General features: G+C 39.3%; 1 protein-coding gene across 1 annotated transcript; it reads left to right on the top strand.

Moving 5' to 3' along the window:
- The first annotated feature begins 421 nt into the window (after positions 1 to 421).
- On the top strand, positions 422 to 11,956 carry PENK (proenkephalin). Its single transcript, XM_042464022.1, has 4 exons — positions 422 to 556; positions 763 to 875; positions 4,566 to 4,706; positions 11,020 to 11,956. The coding sequence occupies exons 3-4, from the start codon at positions 4,569 to 4,571 to the stop codon at positions 11,683 to 11,685; spliced, it is 804 nt and encodes a 267-aa protein (XP_042319956.1). The 5' UTR covers positions 422 to 556; positions 763 to 875; positions 4,566 to 4,568; the 3' UTR covers positions 11,686 to 11,956.
- Positions 11,957 to 12,163: the final 207 nt, after the last annotated feature.

Genomic DNA, 12,163 nt, shown 5'->3' with positions numbered 1-12,163 from the left:
GAGCAGAAAACAAGTCAGCTCCCTCCTGAATATGACATCCCTTCAAATACTGACACAGGGCTATCCTATCGCCTCTGAACTTTCTCTTCTCCAGGCTAGACAGCCCCAGCTCTCTGCCACATCCAGACTGGAAGCTAGAAATGCCCAACCCTGCTCACAAGGGAGGACCTTTGGACATCCCTCCTGGACCCAAGGCTGAAATGGAGGACAAAGATGGAAGCGTGCTTCCTTGGAAGGCAACATGCCAGATCTGAGAGAGGGAGGAGGAAGGGAGGGAGGAGGGGAGGAGTAGCACATCGACCCACACGCTCTCAGGGGAGCAACCCTGTCGTGGCCTCAGGCAGATGAGTCCAACCCCCCCCCCCAAAAAAACCTCCTCCTGCTGGATGTCGCAGGGGCTGCGTCACCGGGAGGCTGGACGCGATTGGGGAAGGCGCCGCGATCCTCGCTTTGGACTAGTTTATAAAGTCTGCCTCTGCCCCTCTGCTCTGGGTTCGGGTTGTGCGGGAGAACTGGGAGGACGACGCAGCAACTACGAGGCGCCTTCCCATCTTTGGTGAGTTTGATGAAGCCTTTGCACTTTGTAGGATTTCAAGATCTAAAAGTTTGGGGGGACGCAGGCTGCAAAGGGATCTTGGAGACACCTTTGAGATGAACTCTTTTCAGTTCGTCTCACAGGTGCTCCAAGATCCCTTTGCAGCCTGCGTCGCCTTTCGCCTATCTCTTCCCCGTGCTCATCCTCGCCTCTTCCTCTCTTCCCAGCGGAGCTCTTCAAGCGGCATCCGCTCGCTCAGCAAGCGCTAATCAGGCCCTCGCAGCGGAGGCTCCCCTTGGACTGCTCTTCACCTTAAGCTGACTCCCGAAGGAGAAGAAAGGTAAGTGCCCTCCATTAGCTACCCAGATCTTCTCTCTCCCAGAGGATCAGATGTCCTCCTCACCGCCAAGGAGGACTCAAGGCATCCCAAAACGGGTAGGGCTTGCAACACAAACGTGGGGCATGATCAAATAATAATAATAATAATAATAATAATAATAATACTCCTGTGATGGTAAATGCCTGCTTTTTTTGCAATGCTGAAATGGAGGACCAGTCCTGGGAAAAGGGGGAGCTCCCCAACGTTCCCTTTTCTTTTTTCCAAACTGATTTTTTTCCCATGTTCTTTTCTGACTTTTCTTTTTCTCTTTTCCGATCCGCACTGCAGTTTTAATGTGGTTGGATCCCACTTTAACTGCCATGGCTCAATGCTGTGGAATTCTTAGGGTTTGGTGAGCTATTAAGCCTTCTCGGTCAGAGCAGCCAGCAAACTGCAAATCCCAGGATTCCATAGGATGGAGCCATAGGTACTTCATGCGGTGTCACACCACATCATTTCTACAGTGCAGATGTATCCTGGGTTTACCTTCCTAGCTTTCTCTTTGTCCCTTTTTAAGGTCTCTTTTCCACTGGCTAAATCATGCTGTTTGACCTCGCTTTAACTGCCCCGGCTCCATGCTGAGTAGTTCTGGGATCTGTAGTTTTTGATCTGTGCTGGTGCCACAACAAAGGACGAGTCCTAAGATCCCACAGCATCTAGCTAGGGCAGTTAAAGCCATATCAAACGGCATTATTTCTGCAGTGCAGAGGCATTCTTCCTCAGAAGCCCGAGGGTATGTCTACATTGTAGGAATAATGCAGTTTGACACCACGTGAACTGCCAATGGCTCCATCCTACAGGATCCAGGGGTTTGTCATTTTGTGAAGCACCAGCACTCTTTGCAATGAAGGGTTCCATATGATGGAGCGGCAACACTTAAAATGGTGTCAGACTGCATTATTTGTACAGTGCAGATGGGAGTAAAGGTAGCCGGTAGTCGTTCTTCCAAAGTCCTCTGTCAGGCATCTCAGTTTGGATACCATTATCCTTCTTTCCATCCACTCCATCCTCCTTCAGTCCTAGTTTCATATTTTACAAAAAGTACATCTGCACTGCAGAAATACAGTAATCCAGTTTGGCCCCACTTTAACTGTCAGGGCTTATTGCCATGGAATTCTGGGAATGGCAGTTTGTTCTGGAACCAGAGCTCTTCTCTGAAACTCCAGAGGAAGACTTGAAAGTGGAAAACAGATACAGTATAACTCTTAGAGAAAGACTCTGGCTGCATCTGCACTGCAGAATTAATGCAGTTTGCCACCACTTTAACTGTCAAGGCACAATGCTATGGGATTCTAGGATTTACTAGCTATTTGGCCTTCTCTGCAACGTGGCAGCAGCCTTTGAGGAGTGGATGGAGGTGGGTCTTTCTTCAGGGTTCCTTTTGTCAAAGAAAAGTTACATTTCTCAGGGACTTTCCCTTTTACTTGCATTTGGCTTTTTGCAGCAAAAAAAAAGACAAATAAATAAAACTTGTATGAATTTCATGGTATCAACTAGCCAATCTTAATGGGGCAAAGAAGATGTTTCTTAAAAATCTTCCAGTGTGTATGAAAGAGAAGTGAAATGCAGACGATGGCAGATCATACAGAGGTAAAGAGAAGCCTCTCCATCCACTGTAGGGACTAGATATTGTTGTTGTGTTTTTAAAAGCATCATTCTAGTATTGGAGCAACAAAAAAAAGCTGTCTTCCTGGCAAAAGAATGGTTTGAGTAGTAACTCTTTTCACACCTATCTTCTTTACTAAAAGGTGAGAATATTAACACACACACACAATGTATGGCAGGTTTCTTCTTAAGTTATCCTTCATTTTGCTCATTCCCAAAGCCTGTTATTTCTATTGTTTATAAGTTTGTTATTTGATAAAACTTAATTTAAAAAATTTAAAAAATTAAATAAAGAACTAGTCTTTGATGGCAGTGGTTTTTGGCTGCTATGGAATTCTGGGAATTGTCCTTGGTTGTGCTCTGCTCTGGTGCCACAACAAACAACAGTTCTCCAAATTCGATAGCATTGAGCCATGGCAGTTATAGTGGGGTCAAATCGGATTATTTCTGCAGTGTAAATGCAACCTTTGTGTGCCATTCAAGTGCAGTCCTCCACCAGCAGTGAGGGGAAAAAAGTCCTAGCAGCATTTCCTGAGGGATAAGAAAGAAAATAATGAAGCTGGCCCTGGATGCCCTCAGACCAGTCCCTCTCTCTTAGACTGACCTTTGTCATAGGGTTGCTACCACATCTGTTTGGTTATTGTTTTAAAAGCTGTGAAGATTGTCCCACAGAATTTCCAGTGGGTTTCTTTTCTGCATTCTTGTGAATGCTGTTTTTATATACTTTTTGTCCTTGTCCTATCTGGTCTCTACAGACGAGTACTTTGCAAACAGTCCTATAGGGAATGTTGAATAGCCAGCTCTCAACCACTTTGCCCAGCAAAGACATTTCAGCTACAACTCAGCTGCAGACAGAAATCTGCTAGCAGTCATTTTCTCAGGATTTATTCAAAAGAATCTTGGAAACAGTAGTTTTGGAGAAAATTGGTTCTCATTTGCTGTTTTGTTGTTATTTGATATCTCTTGGGCTTCAACTCTAAGAGTGAGAGACATCCATGAGCCCTGGCCATCAGCAGCTCTGCTCAGCTTTTGCACCATGGCTTCAATGATTGAGTCTATGCATCTGTAATGTGGTCTTAGGGTCTTTAATTCCATCAAAGTCCAACTACCCAGATTCCTTGTTCGGGAGCCAGAAAGGTGCTGGGCAGACATATCATGTCAAGCTTTACGGTGCAACAGCAACAAAGCCTTATTGCACCTCATAGTATTAGTGTGGTGTAATGTTGCAATGATGTGGCTGACCTGTAAAATTATCTGCATGGCTTGAGATCAGTCTCTCTCCCTCTCTCCCTCTCCCCCCCCCCCCCCACTCTCTCTCTCTCTCTCTCAAGCTGATCAGTCTCACAGAGTTGTGGGCAGGATAAAGTGGGAAGGAAGAGAACCATGTGCACCATCTTATTCTCATAAAAGAGCTGTGAGATATAAATACAGCTGATAAATAATAGTTAAAAATCTGTAAGCCCATTTCACTTGTATTTCACATAAATAGGCAGCAAAGGAATGCAAGATTCCACAGCCCCAGTGAACAAAAAACTGAATGCTAATGTTCTGGTGTTTCAGAGCAACAAAAAACAATTCTAACTTTGTATTCTAACAATAGAGTACATGTGATTTTAAGCATATATCCTCAGAGACACATCATTTTCCTCAAATATGCTTAAGCATGCACTTTTCACCCTTTATCAGAAATCTTATTGTAGTTATATTGACTATATATTATTGATACTGGATATTTAATATTTAAATTGCCTAATTCTATGACTGATTAATAAACAAGTGTCACACAGATGTTAATGCTGTGACCCTCGTTGCCCTTCCTTGGAGGTCTGTGCCATTGTAATCAATGGGACCTGACTGTCAACAAATTTGTTCAAACTTATGTAAGGACTGTAGTCGCTGTATATATAGTTAGAGCTCTTTCAGACTAATGTTCTTTAGTACTGTATATGAATTTGTACCACAATATGTTTTTTGGAACACGAAATCAAATGACTGTGCCTGGATTAACCTCTCAGTACTTTGTTTTCCTTTTTCCCCCCATTCCAGACCATGACATTGCTTCTGCGATGTCATTTCTTCCTCTTGGCTTTTAGCACATGCCTCATCCTTACTGTTCGGGCAGAATGTAGCAAGGACTGTGCATCTTGTACTCACCAATTTGCATACCATGCAGATATCAACCCCCTGGTAAGCAGAATCAACTCTTTTGTTTTATGGAAATTTCAACTCTTACAAAACCAAGGTATACAAAAGCATCTATTAGTATAAAAAGCTTTGCTGAGATAAGACAATTACAAATCTCAAAATTGTGTAGATCACTAATGCTGATTAGCCATTTTAGTTATCCTTAAAGAGTGGTTGAATAATATTCCAATGGCATTGCCTACATATCTTGATGTGTAATATGTTGGTTCTAATTTGTGTCAGTGAAACTGAGTGTGGAAGAGGTAATTATTCTGGTTTAACAATACAAAGTACATGTGATTTTAAACATATGTCCTTAGAGACATGTCATTTTCCTCAAGTATGCTTAAGCATGCACCTTTCACCCTTTAGCAAAACTTTATTTTAGTTATATAGAATGTATATTATTGATATTGCCTAATATTTAAATTGCCTAATTCTATGATTGATTAATAAATATCCATATTCCTAAATATAAATATTCCTAAAATCTATTGTTTCAGGGAACACTATATCCCTCTACTTTTCCATAGACTGACCAATTAATTCAGCACCATGGAGAACTCCTACCTTTGTCATTGTTTAAATACTAGACCCTGCTTGACAAGTTATGCAATCTTTAGGTGACTCTTGGACACAGGGAATGAAGCAGAAGGGCTAAGAATTCTTTTTGTACTGGGTATGATGGAACATTTGCAACCTTAAATTGCATAAAGGCTATGGGTGTCATGACACCTGTGCCCAAGACTGGCAAGAACAATGAAAACTTCATTCTCATGGATCATTATTGTCTTCTGTGTTATATTCAACCCATTATAGTGGTAGAACAGAGATGTTTTTAGGGGTTTTGTAGAGAATTTTTGATCTAATGAAGGTTCTACTATGATGAAAGGACTGGGCAAGAGGATTCAGCAAGAGGAGTCAAGGGCCATTTAGTCATCTGGAGTGAGAAATGAGAAGGTGATCATGATTCAGAAAGGTTCAGCAGGCACAGCTAAAGGACCAATTGTCCCTTTTTAGTTTAAATATATTTAACATTATATAATGCCCATTTGAATCTGGTCTTTGGTTCTTCTGAGCAGGGTTATCCTTTCCTCTTGAACATGGCTTCGTTGAACAATTGGGAACTTCCTCTGTTGTCTGACTGAGATAATCTGTGATTTGGATTATATGGTTTAATCAAAAATATACATGGAAGTGTTGATCCTTTTGGCAGGGGATAAACTAAATTGGTGTTTGGTTGCTTAAAACAGTATGGCCCAGGACCATGTGTACACAAGACAATTAAATTTCTGTTGTTCATGCAGCAGTCCCCCTAGATAATACTAGGTCAAAACCCTAGGCTGGGTTTTGTCTTTAGTGGGTATTTTTTTATGGAATACACCTTATAGGTGTTTATTACACTGTATCTCACAACTCTTCCAAATACCTCAGTGGGATGTACATGATTTAAATTAAATTAGATTGAGAGAAGGGACATTGCCATACAGTGATGGCAGAATAAGTACTTGACTCGGATCTCCCCATTCCAGTCTGACACAAACTGAGATTGGTTTTTAAAGTACCTTCTAAATGTTATGGGAGGAAGAAAGCTCTATTGTTCAAAGAAGGAAAGTAACGAAATAGACTATGTAAAAATTCATGGGTTCCGTAAAATAATCACTTAGGCTTCCAACTGATAATTCAGCAAGCGATCTGAACGACAGCCACAGAGAAACACACCTTTGCCTGTGCACTGAGCCTTCACGCCTTGTGTAACATGAGAGAGAAAAAATCATTAGCTATTTGGAGTGCTTCCAGATGGCTGGTTTCTATCATTATCACAATCAAAAATCATTTTTATATATTCTACTATTAACTTATTTTGTGCTCGGAAAAAAGGAAGGGAGAAGCAATGGTACAGCACAGAAAGGCTGCAAATTCAATACACGGCCTGGCCTCCATAAAATGCTATGAATGTGGCAGTGCAAGTGCATCATAAATACATCATCTGGAAGCATCATTAATTATTATACTCACATTGCAGGAGCCAGGAACTGCCCATCCCAATTTTTGACTGAAGTTGCTAGAGAGTGTGATGTTGTAAACTTATATTTTTAAATAAATAATACAGTAAATGCAAAAGGCTATACTGTATTTTTAAAGAAGTACCATCTTTCTTCATTTCCATATACAATTTCAAACGGAAAATTGGTAGTTTTTATTTCTTTATAGCTTCAAGAACATTCCATTTATTTCACTTGAGCATTTTATGATCCCTATAGTTCAATTGTATTTATATAACTTACATTGTGAGTCACCTTGGGAGTCATACTGGAAGAATGGTCGAGATAAGTTAAATAAATAAATATTATTCTTCATTATTTTATTTGTAACTATACATTCTAGAAGGATATTATATAGCCAGGACTAATGTGACAAAACTGCAACAGTCACTGCAAAGAAGTGACAACACAGAAAATAAGCATGTAGCAAAGGCAAAAATTGGCTTTTTTTTTTTAATATTGAAAAGACAAGCTGGAAAGCATCACCATAGTGTTCTTGATACAGCCTAGAAGGTACTCATGCCAGTAAAAGCACCATTTAACGTTATATTGTTGTAAGCTGAAGGATAAGGAATTTCATTAATATCTAAATGAAGCAAAAAGTGTGCTCTAAATTGCCTTATTTGGGAGCAAACTTTGAGTAAAAATACATGAAATCATATCACAGAATCGAAGAATTGAAATGGTAAAGACCTATAAAAAGAGTCTGTTCAGACACTGTTGTTATTGTGTACCTTGAATACATTTCCAATGTATGGCTACCCTAATGTGAAGCTATCACAGAGTTTTCTTGGTAAGATTTGTTCAGAGAGGGTTTGACTTTGCCTTCCTCTGAGGATGAAAGAATGTGATTTGCCAAAGGTCACTCAGTGAGTTTCCATGGCAAGTAGGGATTCAAATCCTGGTCTCCAGATACATAGCTCAAACCACTCTACTATGCTACCTAGATCACCTTTTTAAAATACTTGTTAGCAAGCAATTTAAATAGTATTTGAGAATACAATATCTATAAATTAGCAAGATATAATTAAACACCAAAAATTAAACACTATGTTCTATATTACATTCCATTTTAAGGTATTCACAGATTACATGCTGGAACTTAAAATTTGGCTTGATGTTGGAACAGGCAATTCAAGCAGAATGAAATTGGTTTAAACATATATTCTACTGTTTTAAACCTGAATCCTGTTGGTAGTCCTGACTACAGTGAACCCATTGATTCAATAGGAGTTACATAAATGTTGATTCACCATTCAGTTATTTACTAAATGAGTCTACTTTAGTTGGGAATACTAATAGGATTCAGGCCATAATACTTGCTATAATCACCTTTATTCAGTATTCTAACATCTAGTCAGTTTCAAAATCTGAAGAATCTATATTTTTTGGATAATTTTAAAAGACTGTACATTCAGAATAGCATATTAACTCCGCACTCAGCTGTTTTATTATAATCAGTAAAATCACCCCACCCAAGTGGCCACTTACCACATTGTCCCTCTGCATCAGTTACACAGAGGACAATAAGCAAATAAGTCAATTCACATAATGCTATAAAAGATATCAGAGTTTAATATTCACAAGGTGTACCTTGAAATAATATCATAACAACCCAGCAAACAGTAACTAGCATAATCCAGTCTCACATTTGAACAACAAAGGCCTGTTACAGACTGCCAAAATAAAGCTGCTTCGAGTCTCTTTGGAGGTATGCTATTTAAATGATGCATGGGTCCAAAGAATCCAGAAGCTGCACCAAAGCTGCACTCCAGTGCTTAGGAATGGAGTGTGGCTTTGGCGCGACCTCCAGACTCTTAGGGCCCATGCATCATTTAAACAGCATACCTCCAAAGAGACTCGAAGCAGCTTTATTCTGGCAGTCTGTAACAGGCCAATGTACTGTATGTTCCCATTCAAAAAGTATTTCTCCAAAATCTCATCAGGGAAGGTGGAAACCCCTATGGAGAAGTCTCTTTGTTAGCATATACAGTAAAGATAAACTATACATGTTCAAAATTATCTTTTATCTTTATACCTCGAGTTATTTTAAATTATAAGTAAGCCTCCCAGCCAGAGCAATTGACCAGACTCTGTCCAGCCAAGAATGTATAGACATTGTTGAGCATCTTCCGGTGTTGGGCTATCTCCATACATGCTACCAAAAGCAAAAATGGCATTAGCTCCCTGTTGTGCAAATGTGTGTTTTCACTTTGGAAGATGGATAAGAGGAATAGGGCACAGCACCAAATAACATTCTGGTGGGTTATATTAATAATTAGCAACATGGCCTTGTTCAAAATGTGTTAACTTTAGGGCACTCAAGCCAGAAGTGTTTTAAGGTACTTCTGTTGCCACATCCCCTCCAACACAAAGGAAAGACATTAGGCATGATCTTTGTGAGCTTGTCTGCAGGGGCATCACTAGGAAGGTGCTGACCACACTAGGTGACACCATAAGGGTGGGGAGGTAGTACTGCTCCCTAAACATCTTCCTTTTGGCAGAAACAGGAGGTGGTGTTCACCTCATCCCTTTAAAATGCTGGAACTCAATGGAAGAGATGGTGTGAGTGGGGCGAGATTCATTGGGGGAAGAAATGAGAGGTTTCCAGGATATGTGTGTGTGTGTGTGTGTGTAATTTTCTTTTTAAAAATCACATCATACCAAATCTTCACTTTCACCAGATGAAACTATGTTCATGTAAATACATTTAGATTACCGTATATACTTGACTATAAGTCAACCTCGTGTATAAGAATTATGGATTTTAATATGACTTAGGGGCATGTAACAAAGGATGTAAAGGATGAAGAAAAGGAAAACAATGTCAAAGAACATACAAAATTCCAGCAGGCATAACTCTCCCTAAAAGTTGGATGGATGAGAAAGTAGAGGGGAAGTCAATGTGATGCTTGCTTTTAATAGGCGATGCTTGCTTTTTTTAAAGTAAGAGTTAAAGTACAGTACTTGCATTAACCTATGGATAAGTCGACTCAGGTTTTTTGGGTCAATTTTTTGACTAAAATTTCTAGACTTATACATGATTATATACATTATTTGTAGATTGTGTAATTTAAATTATAAATTTTGCTAGTTGTTTAAGTCACACCTATTGCCACACAGAACATTCAGTGATATGTAGGAATTATGATTTATGAGTAACATTAGCAGAAAAAAACATTACCAAGGATTCTGTATGGTCTGGTACGGGAGGAGGACAATGTGGGGGGTGGCACCATGGGTTACCATGCCAGATAAAACCAACCCTGGTGACACTACTGCTTGCCTGGAGTCTGATGCTAAGTATTTCAATACTTTGAAATATGTTGTGATGCTCTGAGCCTTATTCACATCTCTGCTGAGATTAACTGTAAATGGAACATGATTTATACTTACAACTATAAAACTTAATCATGCAAGATTTCTGAATTGCAGACATGGGAGATGTGCAGAGATGCAAATATTCTATAGTAAATTCCAGCTGCCCTTCTGTGGGAGCTGAGTTGTAGGCAGCTGCCAAACAGATGGAAGAAACAGGAATATAGTAAGAATGCAAAAGGAATTCTGATTTATTTCCAGAATCAGTTTGAATATCAGTTTGCACAAATTACTTACCTGGAAACACTATAAAAATGGGTTGGATTCTGACTTAGTCATGCTTAGAGCAAATGCATTCAGATCAATGAGACTTAAATGAATCCTGACTAGTGTGCTCCGTAAGTCTGAAGTGTAAGCATGACTAAGTTTGGATTTGACTCACTGGACTGGATTCAAAATAGCACTTAGAAGAATTCCATTTGCATTAGATGAAGCGGGTGGAGAAGCCATTTTTTTCAGTGGGGAGTTGGATGAACATTTACTTTCCTTTGATTTGATGCACTTTCCTTTGTGTTTCCAAGCAACATTACATATTATAGTGTTATCCCTAGCTCTATGCCTAACAGCACATGTAATATTTAAGAAATAAATATCTATATTTGCAAAGTGTGATGCATCTCCAATTGCAACTAAAATATTTACAGCTGTGCATTTGTCTAGCATTGTTTCAAATCCACTTGGGGCACTTTTTTAAAATGATATTAACATGGACCATGATGATTTTCCCTTTCCTATCACAAAATTTAATAGGGGGGCATAATGTATCATCAGTTACTATATATTCTGAAACATAGGCTTATGTATTTCCCTAGGTGTTTAATAAATAAGAAGGCATACCAAATATCTATTTCTTTATATTTTAACACGCATGTGTAAATCACAATATTTTTCAGGCATGTACACTAGAATGTGAAGGAAAGCTGCCTTCCGCCAAAGCCTGGGAAACCTGCAAAGAACTCCTTCAACTAACTAAACTGGATCTTTCCCAGGAAGGCAATGGTGCCATAGGGGACAACACAAAACAGGATGAAAGTCATTTGCTAGCCAAAAAATATGGCGGGTTCATGAAACGGTATGGTGGGTTCATGAAGAAGATGGATGAGCTCTACCATATAGAACCAGAGGAGGAGCATAATGGAGGAGAAATCCTTGCTAAAAGATATGGAGGGTTTATGAAGAAGGACTCAGATGACGATGCCTTGGCAAATTCCTCTGACCTGCTGAAGGAGCTTCTTGGAACAGGGGAAAATGCTGAAATAGGGCATTATCGGGACCTGAATGATAACGATGGTGAAATCATCAAAAGATATGGAGGCTTTATGAGAAGCATCAAGCGTAGTCCAGAATCAGAGGATGAAGCCAAAGAGCTGCAAAAGAGATATGGTGGCTTCATGAGAAGAGTAGGAAGGCCAGAGTGGTGGCTAGACTACCAGAAACGATATGGTGGATTTCTTAAACGCTTTGCTGATTCTTTTCTTCCTTCAGATGAAGATGGAGAAAGTTACTCCAAAGAGGTCCCAGAGATGGAGAAGCGATATGGTGGATTTATGAGATTTTAATACCCTCCCTTTTGTCCTTTTTGTCTCAAATCAAAGACTGCCTCACTGATCATAATTTATTGTAATGTGTTGCTTGTACTGTACAGTTTTTTACTGTCCTGGGTAATAATGTGATCTGTCTGTTATTTCAAGTTCTGTGATCTTTTAAGTTAACAAAAGTCTAGTTTGTGTATGTTGTACTATTCATGCTAAATCTGTTTTAGTTACCATACTCATTTCTTTAAAACAGTGCAATTGCTTAACTGTATATACAATAAATTGTTCATCTTAACTGCATAATATATTCTGACGTACTTTTTCTCCCTCAGCAATCACTGCATTATATAAAAAGAAGTTCTACAATGGAATATTTGTGCAAATGTGAAATATGTGCTATACGCATTTATTTATTTATTTATTTATTTATTTATTTATTTATTTATTTAAAATCCTGCCTTTCTCTCAAAGTGGGATTCAGTCTACCAAACAACAGTCTTTC

The sequence above is a fragment of the Sceloporus undulatus genome, chromosome 4 (genome assembly GCF_019175285.1).
Source record: "Sceloporus undulatus isolate JIND9_A2432 ecotype Alabama chromosome 4, SceUnd_v1.1, whole genome shotgun sequence".
NCBI lineage: Eukaryota > Metazoa > Chordata > Lepidosauria > Squamata > Phrynosomatidae > Sceloporus > Sceloporus undulatus.
The sequence above is the reverse complement of the archived record's forward strand: the minus strand, read 5'-3'. Positions and strand labels throughout refer to the sequence as shown.